Source organism: Podarcis raffonei, chromosome 9, assembly GCF_027172205.1.
Source record: "Podarcis raffonei isolate rPodRaf1 chromosome 9, rPodRaf1.pri, whole genome shotgun sequence".
Lineage (NCBI taxonomy): Eukaryota > Metazoa > Chordata > Lepidosauria > Squamata > Lacertidae > Podarcis > Podarcis raffonei.
In genome coordinates, this window is record NC_070610.1 from 68141044 (window position 1) to 68157743 (window position 16700).

Here is a 16700-nt window from a genome sequence, read left to right on the forward strand (position 1 = left end):
TACAATGTGATTTGCTAGGCCTAAAGTTTCCTAAATACCCAAAGTTTCTATTTCGGCCAGGAAACGCGACGACTTCTGTGCCTCTGATTTTATTTTTCTAGGCTTTTATCATTGCCGTTCTTCGTTTTCAAGCTTGCTGCACAGGTAATAAAGGAAATGAATCAAGCTGCAAAACGGGAAGTGATCACTCACTCTTAAGGTGCCCTCTGGAGATTTTGCAGCAAAGCCTCGTTCCCTGGGACAGTTTTACTTTGTTTTATGAATCCAAGTCGGAAGAGACCCTGGAGGGTTTCCAAAGTGCTGTGTTGAGATTCGCTTCATTAGATGGATGAGCCTCACACAGGCAATAACAAAAGCACGGCGTTCTGGGGCAAAGGTTGCCCTTCAAGTTAGCTAGATGCGGATTCAGATCCCTTCATTTGCAAATGAATAAATATATTTCAGTTTCTCAGTTTCTTGGGCTCATGCAGTGTGTGTTTCATGCAGTGCTGGTACGAAGAACCTGTGACCTGTTATGTACTGAGGTTCTCACCCTGGGCCAGCAGGGGGATACTGTAGATAGTTATGCAAATGAAGGATCGAAAGTGACGTTCAGTGATTGGATAGTTTGTATGCAAATGAAGGATCGAAAGTGACGTTCAGTGATTGGATAGTTTTAGAAAGTAGTTACAGTAACAAGGTACTGGAGCTCTATATAAGCAGGCTGACTGAGGCCTTCAGTTCAGTTCTGTTCCAGCTTACAAATAAAGAGCTGCTTTGGAAGAATCGCTGTGTCGTCTGATATGTTCACCCACAACTTAACACGACCCTTTTGATGTTGTTGTTCCAATAACATTTGGAAAGCTGCAGCTTTCCAAAGCTGCACGCCCTAAAGAGTGTTTCGCACAGTTACTGTAAGGTAGCCGATGGGTCTCAAACCCTTGGTGAGTTAAGGACTTGCCCTGTGTGCAAAGACAGGCTCTCGCCGATTTTGTGGACAAGACCAATGGTGGGTCCAATGGTCAAGAAGGCGGTTTCTGCACATGCTGTAGAGGGAAACGAGGGGCAGTTGGGGCTCATCAACCTGGGAAGGTAGCCCATGTAGGAGAAGGAAAACTCTTATCCTAAGCTTCTGCTGCCTTGTGGGACATCTTTGGGAGAAGAAATGCTAAAGAGCAAACCCTACATAAACCCAGACTTGAGTCCCTAAGATGGTTGGATGGCATCTTGTATGCCTCCTTCCAGCAACTCCTGCAGCCAAGCTGGTACCAAACGTATTGCTCTGCTTTCCTTTGGACCACATCAGGAAGGCCATGTTAGGATATTGATGTTCCGTTCTGCCTTAAGAGGAACAGATATGTGGAGTTGTTGTATGTCGCATGTCTGTTTACTTCCAGCACAGTCTGCTGGGAACTTCCGTTGTATATTGCTTTTGCTATGCCGCTGTTGTGCTTGAACACGAAGGGAAGCAGACATGTTTTTCCTTTGTCCTGCTGTTGAATAAATGCTGTAAATATGCTTACACATGTCTCTGTCTGCCACTTCCATTGCAAAGAGTTCTTATATCTGTTGGCTTGCGTGCTTAAGCTTCTGAGGTCTTCTGAGGGTTGAGTCGCAGTTTTTGATGCTGTTCCAAGAACTGGAGTTTCGCCCGGCTGCCGGCCAGTGGCTGGAGCCAGCTGGGGGCCTGCCAGTTGCCCCCGTCTCCCAGCAGCATCCCAACAGTCGTCTGGGCAGCCCAGGACCTCCACACACAGGCTTGCACCCCGAGGAGGGTACTTGGGTGCTGCTAATGCCGTGGTTTGACACCCATTGTCTCTTGAGACAGATGGATGCCAACAACGCGGTAAGGTTGAGCGACTAACCTTCGGCTCTCTAGGTTTCGTTGGACTCCAGCTCTCCACATCCTTACAAACAAACAATATTATGAAATAATAAATGTATAAAATTGACCATGCTGGCTGAAGCTGGTGGGATTTCAAGTCTGCAACATCTGGAGGGTCACAGCTTCCCCCCTCCTGGCTTTTGCAAGAAGTCTACATAGCTTGAGTCATCTTAGTTTCGGGGGGGGGGGTAGGATAGGACCAAAGAGGGATGTGGTAAAGGTAAATGAAATGGTGTGTGGTGTGGAAAAAAACAGAGAAGTTTTCCCACCTTTCTCATAATACCAGAATAGTCAGCCATTGCTTCTGATTCAGTACAGGCTAGAGGAAATGCTTGTTCACATAGCTATGGGTGTGATAGAACTTGCTGACCCAGGATTTCGTGATGACCACCAGTTTTGATTACAGTGGGTACCTCAGTTTAAGAACAGCCCTGTTTATGAATGATTCGGTTTACAAACTCTGCAAAACCAGAAGTAGTGCCCCGGTTTGTGAACTTTACCTCGGTCTAAGAATGGAAGCTGAATGGTGGAAGGGCACCGGTGGCGGGAGGCCTCGTTAGGGAAAGCGGGCCTCTGTTCAAGAACGGTTTTGGTTTAAGAACAGACTTCTGGAACGGATTAAGTTCGTACACCAAGGTATTACTGTACTTGAAAAAGGCACTAGAGGTTACTTCCAGACAACTTGATTATTGAGCGTTTATCCTGACTAGTTAGCAGAAGGTTGTGGTGAGACTTGACATTGCCTTTATATTTTTCATTATTCATTCTGGTTTGTTTTCACAGGGGGTTGTTGACATTGTGTCAAGGAAGTCCTACACTCCCCAGTGCATTTTCCTATCCCCTTGTCCCTTTCAAAAAAGGGGGAGCAGTGAAATGCATTTTCTCCAAAAATGCTCCAAATCAGTTGGCACAACCCGAATTTCCCAGCATGTGTTTGAATTCCACCCCTAAATAGCAACAGCCTTGAAGCCCCCATAGAGACGAATGGAGGATAGATACATCAATGGCAGCTTGTCATATTATGACTGTGTGCAAGCTCTATGTTCAAAGGCCAGGGAGCACCGGCTGCTGGGGAAAACAACAAGAGAGGGTTGTTGCCTTCATGAGTTGCTTTCAAGCTTCTCAGAGGCAAAACAGGATGCTGAAGATGGATTTTTGGTCTGACCCAAGAGGGCTTCTTCTTAGGAGAGCACAGGAAAGTGTCTGCTGTAAGGTGAAAAGATTGCAAAAATGCAGAATCCACGTTGCTTCGGCATTGCAAATTCTAAAAATTGCCAAAAGCAATGCACAGGTAATTTGATGAAAGCATTGCCTAATATCTGTAAGTCAGTCTGCCGTTTCAGAGCAGTGTACTATTCTGATGAAACCATGGGCTGGATTCAATTCCACAAGTAATGCTAGCACAATAGGACTTCCCCATCTTCTCCTCTTGCCACACCCTTCCCAAATCTGTTGGGAAGTTCAGGAGAACTCCCAGAGCATTGAATAGGGCAGGGATGTCCAACAGCGATCTAATCCCTGTGAGGTTTTGGTCGATCGCTGGCCCCCTTCCGGCCCCGCCCCCTCTCACCACCCCGCCCTCCATTGTTGGAGAACGGAAGACGGAGTTTACAAACCGAGGCTGTTTTTCCACCAGTGATCATTCAGTGATGAAAACTCATTTGGTGAGTTGCTATCTCTGACCCCAAAAGAATGTAAAAACGTTACCCCCCCAAAGCTAAGCAACTTATGCCTCCTGAACCCCGAATAAGACAGAGCCTTTCCCCTCCCTAAAAAAACTCAACAACAGCTGAACCCCCAAAAAACAGGGGTAGATCACTGCCAGTTTTTAACTCTGTGAGTAGACTGCAGTCTCTTGGAAGTTGGCCACTCCTGGCATAGGGCACTGAGAGCAAAGATCATTCCATCTTGCAGGCGGAAATGATTGCACTTGTTGGAGATTTGTGAAAGTCACTTCACCATACCTCAACTCGTGGCATGTATCAGCAGAGGATTCAGAGTCCCAGCAGCAAGGGCGTACGGAAGGGGGGCAGGGGGTGGTTCACCCCGGGTGCCACCTGGGGGTTTGTTGGCAAGATGACCCACTGCCTCCTCCCAGCTGTAGAGCGGCCAAGGGCGCCCATGCTGTCAGTATGGGCGCCGCTCAAGCACCGTCTGTATGGGCTGCCGCTCCAGCTCCATCCGTATGGGCACTGCGCATGCGCAGTCTGTATGGGCTGCCACACATGCATCCGTATGGGCACCACGCGTGTGCCACTGGGCAGTTCACCCACCGTTTGGTGCCCTGCACCGGTGCCGAAGAGGCTTCCTTCGCCACTGTCCAGCAGAGTCTTCAGAGATTTCTAGCTCCCAGCAGAATAGCTTCTTCCAGAGTCCCCCCGTTAAGGGGAAAACTCCTTTCCCACAAAGTGGTTATTGTCTCCAGGTGCAAGTCAAAGCTAAACACTACTGTCTACTATATGCATTTCTTCTGGTCTTTGAAGGAAAAATACACATGTACAGAGAGATTCGCTAACACAGTCACCATGCTAGCTTACGTTGCTGTGTAAAACCCACAGACTCTTTCCCGGACTCTCACAGATTCAGAGTCAAATGTCGACAGCGAACAGGACAGGGCATGGGCAAGACATGCACCAGGACATAATGAAAACAGTGCCCTAGAGACTATTATAAAAAGGTGAAGGTACCCCTGACCGTTAGGTCCAGTCGGGGACGACTCTGGGGTTGTGTGCTCATCTCGCTCTATAGGCCGAGGGAGCCGGCATTTGTCCGCAGACAGCTTCCGGGTCATGTGGCCAGCATGACTAAGCTGCTTCTGGAGAACCAGAGCAGCGCACGGAAATGCTATTTACCTTCCCACTGGAGTGGTACCTATTTATCTACTTGCACTTTGATGTGCTTTCGAACTGCTAGGTTGGCAGGAGCAGGGACTGAGCAACGGGAGCTCATCCCGTCGCAGGGATTCGAACCGCCGAGCTTCCGATCGGCAAGCCCTAGGCTCTGTGGTTTAACCCACAGCGCCACCTGTGTCCCTAGAGACTATTATACCTATTTCTAATTGTAGGCATATTTCCTGAACCAATGAAAAAACTCAGCATGACCTTGCTGGTGTTGCTATGGTAACCCAGTGCACCTGGTACCCTTATCGCAGAACATCCAAGCATGGGGGGGGGGATGTGCTCCTTAAGACATGAGACCAAGCACTGTGTACATCAACCCATTGTTCACATTACACCAACAGCACTGATGGAACAATCTTCTTAGCGCTACATTGAGTTCCATTGCATGCAACTTCAGCCAGATTTCACATTTGATAAATTACAACAACAGTCCTGTTCTTACTTATTAATCATATGGTTCTATCTTCTGAATCTCATCATGGAGCCAACAAAAATGTAATCTCTCTCTGTGTGTGTATGTGTGTGATTGTTTTTTTGTGTTTGTTTGTTTGTTTGTTTGTTTGTGTTTGTTTGTGTATGCTTCCATGCTGTAAGTATTTTTGGGAAAGGATTCGGCTGCAACAAATGGCACAGCAAATTTTCCAGCCCACATTGCCGAGCTGAGTCCCTGGCATACCCTGTTTGAAGGATCTGGCAGCAAGTGATGTGACAAGCTTCAGCCTGAGACCTTAGAGATCTGCTGCCAGTCGAGATGCAGGGCAGGGCAGAGGGGACAGAATTCAATTCAGGTCTCATTTAAACCAGAATGTATCAGAGCTGCACTTCCTGAAACAGCATGAGAACCAAAACATAGCCATCCTCCAAAACTCACACTTTTCCAAATGCTGTGATGAAGTTCTCCAACTGATCAGTGTTTACAGAAATGCATATGTTAGAGGAATGTGTGTGTCAAAATGCACATGACTGTGAAACGACAAACAAAAAATGCATTATTGAGAGCCAGTGTGGTGTAGTGGTTAAGAGCGGTAGACTCGTAATCTGGTGAACCGGGTTCGCGTCTCCACTCCTCCACATGCAGCTGCTGGGTGACCTTGGGCTAGTCACACATTGAAGTCTCTCAGCCCCACTCACCTCACAGAGTGTTTGTTGTGGGGGAGGAAGGGAAAGGAGAATGTCAACCGCTTTGAGACTCCTTCGGGTAGTGATAAAGTGGGATATCAAATCCAAACTCCTCCTCTTCCTCCTCCTCCTCCTCCTCCTCTTCTTCTTCTTCTTCATTATATTAGGAGAAGCTGCTTGCGGAAAACATGCACGCTAGTCAAAACTATGGGCAGAATTGTGTTTAGCTGGAGAAAATCACACTAAAATACTGAAGAATCTTCCTGATGATTGGTAAACAACAACAGCACCCTGCAAACCGCTGCAGAAATGTGGAGGGCTGAATTTAAAATGGGGAAATCGAGAAACTTAAGAGAAGCGAAATCTACAGATCCTCAGGCAGTGCTAGGCTAGATGGACAAATACTTAAAGCAACAACTTCCTATGTGCTGAATGTTTTAGGCTGCAGAGAAAAAATGTAAACTACTTTCATGGGCACTGGACTGTGAATACCACGATGGGAGGAATAAGTTGTGCATAATGTAATCCATTTATATGCTGCAAATGAACGTGACTTTTGCCTTTCTTTCTTTTTTTCTTTCTCTCCTCTCTCTGGTTTACTGAATATAAGTGAGAAAAAGCTCATCACAGATGCCCTGAGTAGAAACCAATTTCTGAAGAGGCTGGACCCGCAGCAGATCAGAGATATGGTGGAATGTATGTATGGGAGAACATACCAGCAAGGGAGCTACATAATTAAACAAGGAGAGCCTGGCAACCATATATTTGTACTGGCAGGTTAGTAAACCACATTAAGTTGTACATTTAAATGGCTAGCCCTGGGAATTTTGCTGCTTAGACCTGGAATGAACTTGCCATGCTGCAATCCTAGCCCCGCTTACCTGGGAGTGAGTCCTGTTGTATTAAGGAGGACTTGCTTCTGAGTAGATATGGTTAAACTCTTAACCTCAAGGTTGTGGGTCCAAGCCCCACGTGGGGCAGAAGATTCCTGCATTTCAGGGGTTGGACTAGATCACGGGTGTCAAACACAAGGCCCGCGGGCTGAATCCGGCCCGCCAGACCTCGTCATGTGGCCCGTGTAGCCGCCGGCGGCTGCCAGCCTTCACCTTTTATTCTCGCTTTTTTTTTGACACAAGAAAGCCGCCTCTTCAGCGCATGCGCGACAGCCTACAAGCCAGAGGACGTCTGCCCTCTAGCGGCGCCGGCCATTCTACACAGGAAACCTCCACTTTACATTCATTCACTTGTTTTTATATTGAGCGCATGCCATCCTGTGATGTGACAGATCCAACGGCTGCCTGAACACCCTTCTCTCCTGTACTGTAGGTACATATGATGTATAGTCCTACAGATACAACTGGCCCTTTGAGGGTGACCAAACTGCTGATGCGGCCCCCCGATGAATTTGAGTTTGACACCCCTGGACTAGATGATCCTTGTGGCCCCCTCCAATTCTACAATTCTGAATTTTATTATTACGGTCACAGACCAGTTCCAGCTCACTTACAATATCATAAAACACAACAGGAATACATTGAGTCGCAATTGGGTATTACAGAGACAATTCAGATATAGCAGCAGTTAAAAATATATATTAAATCTTGATCACTAAAATATAACCTAAAATTGTCATTTAAAACCTTAATCATTTTGGTAGTACAGCTTGTTCCCTAGGTTTTTTGGCAGTCGCACAGAATTTGGCCACCCTTAGTGTGATCTTTTGAATTATGGTGCTGAAGGAGACTCTTGAGAGTCCCATGGACTGCAAGAAGATGAAACGTATCCATCCTTAAGGAAGTCAGGCCTGAGTGCTCACGGGAAGGACAGATCCTGAAGCTGAGGCTCCAAGACTTTGGCCACCTCGTGAGAAGAGAAGACTCCCTGGAAAAGACCCTGATGTTGGGAAAGATGGAGGGCACAAGGAGAAGGGGACAACAGAGGACGAGATGGTTGGATGGTGTTCTCTAAGCTACAAACATGAGTCTGACCAAACTGCGGGAGGCAGTGGAAGACAGGAGTGCCTGGCGTGGTCTGGTCCATGGGGTCACGAAGAGTCGGACACGACTAAAGGACTAAACAACAACAAGCGTGATCTCTAGATCCTTGTCCTCTACCAGGAGTTTTAGACATTGAAGTTCGGACCCGTTTGGAGATTTTTGAATAACAGGAGTGATAAATACCGAGCGTATATCCCCATAGAAACGGCACCGTAACAAGACATGAGAGACAGTTTCTACCTCCATCAAGCCGCAGGAGTAGACTCAGTCCACGTATGGTTTACCCTCGAATCTGCCCTGCAATAAGGCAGCACGTTGAATCTAGCGAGGGTAAATGACCGTCTGTATTTGGGTATTTGTAATTTTTACAAATAATTTTCTGGGGTAAACCCTCTCCCATTATCTTTTATTGCTGGGTGTTTATTTATCTTGCATTACTCTACAATTCTATGATTCTAAGATGGCAGCCCAGATGGAATATAGGGCTTCCAGCATCCATCTCCTTGATAGTTTACAACAGGGTAATCCTTTTGTCCATGCAAACTGCACACTGTGTCTGAACCCAGAAGTTCCATTAGCTACTGTGGCCAGCGATGTTTCTAGGCACATCAGCTATTATTTATGACTGCAAGAGGAGCAATGTGATGCTTGTAATAATGTGTGTTGTGCTTTAAGTGCCGTCCTACCTCATCCATCCATCACAGTAGCCCTACGAGATGAGTCATTATTATTATCTGTTTATAAATGGCCAGCTGGATATCCCACCTTTCCCCATCCCAGAAATGCTCACAAGAATTATGGATACAGCTTTCCCTTTTTATTTCTCCCACTACCTGACCGCTAAATCCATCTAGCCTTTTCCACGAGCTGCTTGCCGCCCCTTTGTCTCATCGTCTGGTTTAGCCACTCTTTGCAAGGCTACACCGGATACTCTGACCTCGCCAATGATGATGGTTCCAATGCCTCAGGCAGCCAAAATATTACAGTGGTACCTCGGGTTACATACGCTTCAGGTTACAGACGCTTCAGGTTAGAGACTCTGCTAATCCAGAAATAGTACCTCGGATTAAGAACTTTGCTTCAGGATGAGAACAGAAATTGTGTGGCAGCAGCAGGAGGCCCCATTAGCTAAAGTGGTGCTTCAGGTTAAGAACAGTTTCAGGTTAAGAACGGACCTCCAGAACAAATTAAGTTCTTAACCCGAGGTACCACTGTATGCCCCATTGAATTCAGTGGCACTTACTTCTGAGAAGGCATAGCTCAGATTTTCCCAACACCCCGATTCATTGTTGTGCTCATAGCCTGCTTGTGAGCTTCTTCTTCTCCTTCTCCTCCTCCTCCTCCTCCTCCTCCTCCTCCTCCTCCTCCTTCTTCTTCTTCTTCTTCTTCTTCTTCTTCTTCTTCTTCTTCTTCTTCATTGTTTATACCCTGCCCATCTGGCTAAGTTTCCCCAGCCATTCTGGGTGCCTCCCAACTGATTATTATTATTATTTTATTAATAAGAATAATAATAAAGCAATAAAACCTCAAACATTAAAAACTTCCCTAAACAGGGCTGCCTTCAGATGTCTCCTAAAAGTCAGATAGTTGTTTATTTCCTTGACCTCTGATGAGAGGGCGTTCCACAGGGCAGGCGCCACTACCGAGAAGGCCCTCTGCCTGGTTCCCTGTAACTTGGCTTCTCGCAGTGAGGGAACCGCCAGAACGCCCTCGGAGCTGGACATCAGTGTCTGGGCAGAATGATGGGGGTGGAGATGCTCCTTCAGGTATACTGAGCTGAGGCCGTTTAGGGCTTTAAAGGTCAGCACCAACACTTTGAATTGTGCTCGGAAACATACTGGGAGTCAATGTAGGTCTTTCAAGACCGGTGTTATGTGGTCTCGGCGGCCACTCCCAGTCACCAGTCTTGCTGCTGCATTCTGGATTAGTTGTAGTTTCCGGGTCACCTTCAAAGGTAGCCCCACATAGAGCACATTGCAGTAGTCCAAGCAAGAGATAACTAGAGCACGCACCACTCTGCCATTGGAGCATATCAACGGCTAATTCTGCAGGGCTCCTCTTTTTACAATATGGGAACTAAGCTGCACTGCAAGGCAAATGTCTGGGGTGAGACTGTGGGCAGATTCAACTCCTTCACCCCTATACCCCACTTTGACATTCACAATGAGGCAGGCAGGCACACTTTGCCAAGATGTGTGCTTAAATAAACATGGTTGCTGCCGTCACATTTTGTTTGACCTTTGGTGCAATTAACACTGCCATAGTTCTAGCTGAGTCGATAGCTGAATCAAGTTACTCCTAATTAAACCAGTGAAATCAATACTAGGGAGGAAATAGCTCTCCTGAACATGGCGTGAAGAGCAAAGCTGTCCTTTCCTCCTAAAAAAAAGGTTCGCCTCTAATTTCCACCGGCTCCTCCAATATTAGAACCATCGTTTAATGTTTAGCAAAATAGCTACTTTGTGGACAGTGTGCTTGTGATATATTTGACTTTTTAGCCTCGAAGGAAACAATTGCAGCAAAGAAACGTACAGCCATGTTCAGAGATCACCTGCACATGAAAACTTGCCGTTAGCTGAAACGAGGAATAAAGTTTTGGATGCAGAAGGCGGTAAAATATTGTTAACTCTAATAAAATCCATTTTTCAACGAATATATAAAAAAAGGTGTAAAAGAAATTGCCCGGAGCAGAATCTTCATGGAGAGATTGTAATTTATCTTGCTGTATATATTGAAAATTGGGTGTAGAGCTCATGTAGGGCTTTTAAACTGTAGGCTTTAAAATCTGCTGAGATTTATTCTAAGTTCCCAGTTCTAAACTGCTAGGGATAGTTCACACTAACACTGAAGTACTAGCTAATATATTAGATTACCTGGCTGTCTGGTGTTTTTTTGGGGGGGTTAAGTTTTATATAAAAGTGATTGTAGGAACCTGCCTCGTAGCTAGTCAGCAAAATTGCAGACCATTTTTGATGCTGTCTTTTTCTCCCCGCAGAAGGCAGGTTGGAAGTCTTTCAGCAGAACAAACTTCTCTCTTCGATTCCTGTGTGGACAGCGTTTGGGGAGCTGGCCATTTTGTACAACTGCACAAGGACGGCCTCGGTGAAAGGTGTGTGCACTTAATCCCTCGAAATTTTGCAAAAGCAGAAAAGCAACCCTCTCCAGTCTGCTCTTTCCTGATAGAAGAGATTGTGGTGATGATGAGACAAACAGAGAAGAGCCGTACAGTGGCCATGTGGGGGTCTTGTGAGACAAAACCTGCAGCTTTGGGTTTGATGCTGCACAGCAAGGATGAGGAGCCAGATGTTGTTGAGCTCTCATCAGCACCAGTGAGCATGACCAATAGTCAGCTAGCTGTTGTCCAACAACAGCTGAAGGACCCCAGGTTCCCCATCCCTGCTGCAGAGATTCTGAAGCACACCATCTGGTCGTCTCTAGCGATGGCTGCGAGGCCTTGGGCAGCTGAGGCTGGTGGAACATGCAGTTGTGAGGGGATTTAGCAAATGGAATTCCAAAACTGGAGCAGCAGTTTGTGAGTGAAAGGGCAAAACAAGGTAGATCAGGGCGAGAGATGGGCAAATCTGTCAGTTTCAGTTTCTCAGTTTTTCAGCCCTCCACATTTCCACCTCAGTTTGCAAATTTATTTATTTTCTTTTTAAAAAGTTCCCCTGAAAATTCATCAGCATTCTAGTGCAAATTTCTCCCAGCGTACCTCTTTTTTGATGCAGTTTTGTCTAATATGCAAATTTGTTAAAAGCGTATTTTCCCTAATAAATATTAGGTTAATATTTTCTCTAATATAATGCACGTTTCCATGTCATTTTCAGTAATATATGCATTTATATGCAATTAACATATGCATTTTAGTATGCATTATATGACTGGAGAACCGCTCTGCAAAATTCAGATGAGTGCAAATTTTGAAAGCCGGCTGCGTTTCAGTTCGCACATTGTTTTGGGAAGTGTGATTTAGGTGGGTTCACCTTTAAATGATGCAGGTGGTGCTGTGGGTTAAACCACAGAGCCAAGGACTTGCTGATCAGAAGGTTGGTGGTTCGAATCCCCGCGACGGGGTGAGCTCCCGTTGCTTGGTCCCTGCTCCTGCCAACCTAGCAGTTCGAAAGCACATCAAAGTGCAAGTAGATAAACAGGTACCACTCCGGTGGGAAGGTAAATGGCATTTCTGTGCGCTGCTCTGGTTCACCAGAAGCGGCTTAGTCATGCTGGCCACATGACCCGGAAGCTGTGCGCTGGCTCCCTCGGCCGATAAAGCGAGATGAGCGCCACAACCCCAGAGTCGGTCACGACTGGACCTAAGGGTCAGGGGTCCCTTTACCTTTACCTTTAAATGAGAAATGAATCAAACTGAATCAAATTTTGGCTCCCCTAATCAGGGAAGGCAGACGGACAAATATATGTGTCAGGCAGGCAGAGGCTAATCTAATAGGTGTGGAAAAACATCCCAGTAGTTTCCCATGACATGTTCCCAAACAAGACCTGGGAATGTTACATACAGAGGGATCTGATTGATGCATCATTTTCACTCTTGGATATGTGAATTCCAATAAAGAGGTTCCTACTGTCTGCTCTGAAGTAGCAACAGTTCCCTTCTCTGGCCTGTTGGTCAATGCATTGGCCCAGAACTCCTAGCTCCAGAAGCCTAGTTAGATTCTTGAAGGGAAAAAGCAGGCCCTGAGGATCTTTTTGCATGTTGAGCAGACGCAATTCATATTCAGAAAAGCAGCACGGAACAATTTCTGCTAATCTCATACAAGAGGCAGCACCATGCAGATTAGTTTATCTGCCATGACCACTTTCTATTTTGATTCTCGTTTGCTTTTTACGAAGTGCTCCTGAGATGTCAGCTCGTTACAGCCCCAGGTCAGGTTTTGAGCAGTTTTTAGTGCATGTTAATTAGGAGCCTTTGTCAACGTTTCTCCTTAGCATCCTAAGCACAATTCGGATGTTATTAACTTCTGGGAAGTCTGAAGATTTCAGAGGGTGGGAGTTATTTGTATTTAGTAGCATGCATACATATTGCAGTGGGAATGAGAAGCCCTTTTGAGATTCGGGGGCAGCTTGCCTTCTGGGCAATGTTCCAAGCGCCACACTCCAATGGCGACCAATGCCAGAGGCAAAAATGGGTTGAGCAATAGGTGTCAATTTTGCTTTTGTACAATGGGCCACTTTCTACACACACCTCTCTATCCTTCATCCAGGCAAGCAGGAGTCATTATCATATAAGAAAGGAATATTCTCCACAGTATTAATAAGAAGGACTGTCAGTTTGTTTATATTTTATTCTTTCTCTGAAAAGCTCAGAGCAGAATACCAAGGGGCTATTTCATCCTTCCCCATGTAGGGGTGGACCGTGGTAATATACATAGCTGTCAACTTTTCCCTTTTCTTGTGAGGAATCCTATTCAAAATAAGGGAGTTTCCCTTTAAAAAAGGGAAACATTGACAGCTATGGTAGTATGCCACCCTGTGCATTTGACACCCTACCCCCAGCCCTTGTGGCACCAGCTTAAGCTGGGCTTTGGGAAGGAGGCTTGAGGCTCTGGCAGGATCCTAGAGCCCTCCCACCTCCTTCCTAAAGCTTGGTAAGAACTTGCCTGGCTTTGGGAAGGAGGAAGGAGGACTCTAGGACCCTGCCGGAGCCTTAATGCCTCCTTCCCGAAGCTGGGCAAGCTCTTACCCACTTACCAGGCTTTGAGAATGCGCCCATCTTGGTTGCACACCCGGTGTGGCTGCAGGGCTCATACTGCTCTAAATCCATCTCTGCCCCACAGCAATCCTATGTGGCAACTTAGACTGGGGGTCAGGGAATGGGCAAAGGCCACTGGGCATAGGAGGAATGGTGGAGACCACCTCCCCAGCCTGATCCTTCCAGAGAAGAAGAAGACAGTTCTGAATTACAACAGGAGTTTGAGGGAAGTCACAGCTCAGAGGAAGATGAGGGGGGAAGTTGGGAAATAATGGGAGAGGAGGAGGAGGCAAAGGCGGAGCAGCTAGCTGACATGTTATCACTAGAAAGCATTCCAGACCCACCATCTCACAGAACCTGGTGAGCCTTAAAAGTAGGAGAGCAAAGGGCTTGGAGACAGATGGCCCTAAGCGGCAACCATAGAGGGGGTGGTGCTGTTCACGAATATAATAATAATTAATAATAATAATTTATTTATACCCCGCCCATCTGGCTGAGTTTCCCCAGCCACTCTGGGCGGCTCCCAATCGAGTGTTTAAAACAATACAGCACTAAATATTAAAAACTGTCCTAAACAGGGCTGCCTCCAGATGTCTTTTAAAGATAGGATAGCGGCTTATTTGCTTCACATCTGGTGGGAGGGCGTTCCACAGGGCGGGTGCCACTACCGAGAAGGCCCTCTGCCTGGTTCCCTGTAACCTCACTTCTTGCAATGAGGGAACCGCCAGAAGGCCCTCAGCGCTGGATCTCAGTGTCCGGGCTGAACGACGGGGGTGGAGACGCTCCTTCAGGTATACTGGGCCGAGGCCGTTTAGGGCTTTAAAGGTCAGCACCAACACTTTGAATTGTGCTCGGAAACGTACTGGGAGCCAATGCAGATCTCTCTGCATTGAGGAAGTTAGGAGAGAAGGGGGTTGGAGCTTTACTCGGAGCAATGCCATTATTCTAAGAGGCTGCATTTCTAAGCCTCTCTCTTTAAATATTGAATAAAAAGCAGTTGGTAAGAACTTTCCTTGTCTTCCGTTCCTGGCAACCTGCTGTGGGGATTGGATCCTCTGACGCCTGACACCCACTTGAACACTATTTTCCTTATCCTGGCACTTTAACTCAGCGGTAGCTATTGTGGTGCCTCCCAGATTTTGTTGGACTCCAGTTCCCATAAACCTCACTCAGCAATCAAGGGTGATGGGACTAGTAGTCCCACAAAATCTGGGATGCATGACCTTGGATCTGTCCCCTTGGAAGACTCTGAGCTATTGTTAGTTCTTTACTATGAAATCCTGCTGAGAATGCCAATTATTCATTTGCAGCATTTATAAGCTGTCCTGGAATAGAAATCGTCCAGGGTAAAACATGAGCAGTTGCTGTGTAAAATCATATCATCACACCCGCGAGATGTGAAGCCGCCAGTTGCAGCTTCCCTCGCTGACAATTTCGGCTACAAGAAGGTGATACAAAAATCCCACTGTGAGTGTGAATGCATTTCTCAGTTTCACAAAGAACCTCCGTCAATGTGCTCACTTTGGTGGATTTGCACTGGGTGTACCTGGGTGACTTTTTGTATGCTGTGGAATTGTTTAGCTTCTTAATTTTGCTTTTCTTCCCCGCTTGTTCCTAAAGCTGTCACCAGCGTGAAAACATGGGCATTAGACAGAGAGGTTTTCCAGAATATAATGAGGAGGACAGCACAAGCAAGGCATGAGCAATACAGAAACTTCCTCAGAAGGTAAACAAAGCATACACTTGTTTTCTCAGGATAGACAAACAATTATTGCTGCATTTAGTGGGGAGGGTCTGGTGCATTTAGATACATTGACTTCATTTAGGCATAATGCTACACTGTGGTTTAGCATTAGGAGAATCTCCCTAGCTTGACCTGAGCTTGCAGCCTTCCCATGGCTGCGAGGAGGAAGTCAGAAGCTACCAATTCTGTTTTATATTAACCACTGTTTAGCGTGTCACCTGAACCCTAAACTGTGGTTAAATTTAACTGTGGTCAATGAAAAAATGCCAGCTTCCTAAACTACAGTGGTACCTTGGGTTAAGTACTTAATTTGTTCCGGAGGTCCGTTCTTAACCTGAAACTGTTCTTAACCTGAAGCACTACTTTAGCTAATGGGGCCTCCTGCTGTCGCCGCACCTCTGGAACACGATTTCTGTTCTCATCCTGAAGCAAAGTTCTTAACCCGAGGTACTATTTCTGGGTTAGCGGAGTCTGTAACCTGAAGCATATGTAACCCGAGGTACCACTGTACTCAGATGATATGGCAAGCTATGGTTAATGAAAAACAGAAGTGATTGCTTCTGAATTCATCCTCGGGGCAATGGCAGAAAAGGGTGGAACTCAGGGGGAAGATTATGCTCATAACATTAAACTAGCTTGGCAGCACTTCCAGATTGCTGCTGTTTTGGGGTGGGATTCAGACACATAATGCACAATTACTGTTTATTGGGACGTCTTGCACAAAAATCCTTCTCCCCACAAATATTGGACTTTTTGTGAAAATGAAAATGATGGGAAAATTTACTGGATAGTGCATCAATGCTTGCTTTGACACATTGTCTGCAAACAAATCAGAATGAATGCTCATTAAATTAGGGTTGCCACATGTCCTCTTTTCCCAGGACAGATCCTCTTTTTCATGCGCATGTAAAATGAGAGTCGTTACAGCGATCCATAGTTAAAAGCAGAAGTTGGCAAATGTGTCCTCTTTTTTGCTCTTCAAAATACGGCAGCCCTACATTAAATAGTCAACATTGTCTCCCTGCATACGAAACTGGATGAATGTTCAATAAACAGGTCATCTGGAAAAAGCCTAACTGTATATTATTGAAAATAAGCAGAGATCCAAGATTATCAGTCAGTCATTCAATCCTTTTGTTTTTAGATGGCAGAGCCTTGGAACAGATTGCCAAGTAAAACTTCTCTAGCAATTCAGATTTGAAAGTTTTTATTTAATTCCTTACTGCAAGCTGCTTTGACATCAAGTACCCACTTAATGCCTCACTGATTGCGTGTGAAGTATCTGCAAGTCTGCCATGGACATTTACTGATTTCAATTACATCTATATTTAGTAAATAAAGTCAATGAGGCAGACACAGCAATATGTCT

General features: G+C 45.9%; 1 protein-coding gene across 1 annotated transcript in view; it reads left to right on the forward strand.

Annotated features, from left to right (window-relative positions):
* PRKG2 (protein kinase cGMP-dependent 2) overlaps positions 1-16700 on the forward strand; it is a 70991-nt gene that overhangs the window by 16196 nt on the left and 38095 nt on the right. Inside the window, exons 3-5 of the mRNA XM_053404311.1 lie at positions 6494-6660; positions 10876-10989; positions 15208-15313. Of these exons, the coding sequence (XP_053260286.1) occupies positions 6494-6660; positions 10876-10989; positions 15208-15313 (387 nt within the window). The remainder of the gene's footprint in view (positions 1-6493; positions 6661-10875; positions 10990-15207; positions 15314-16700) is intronic.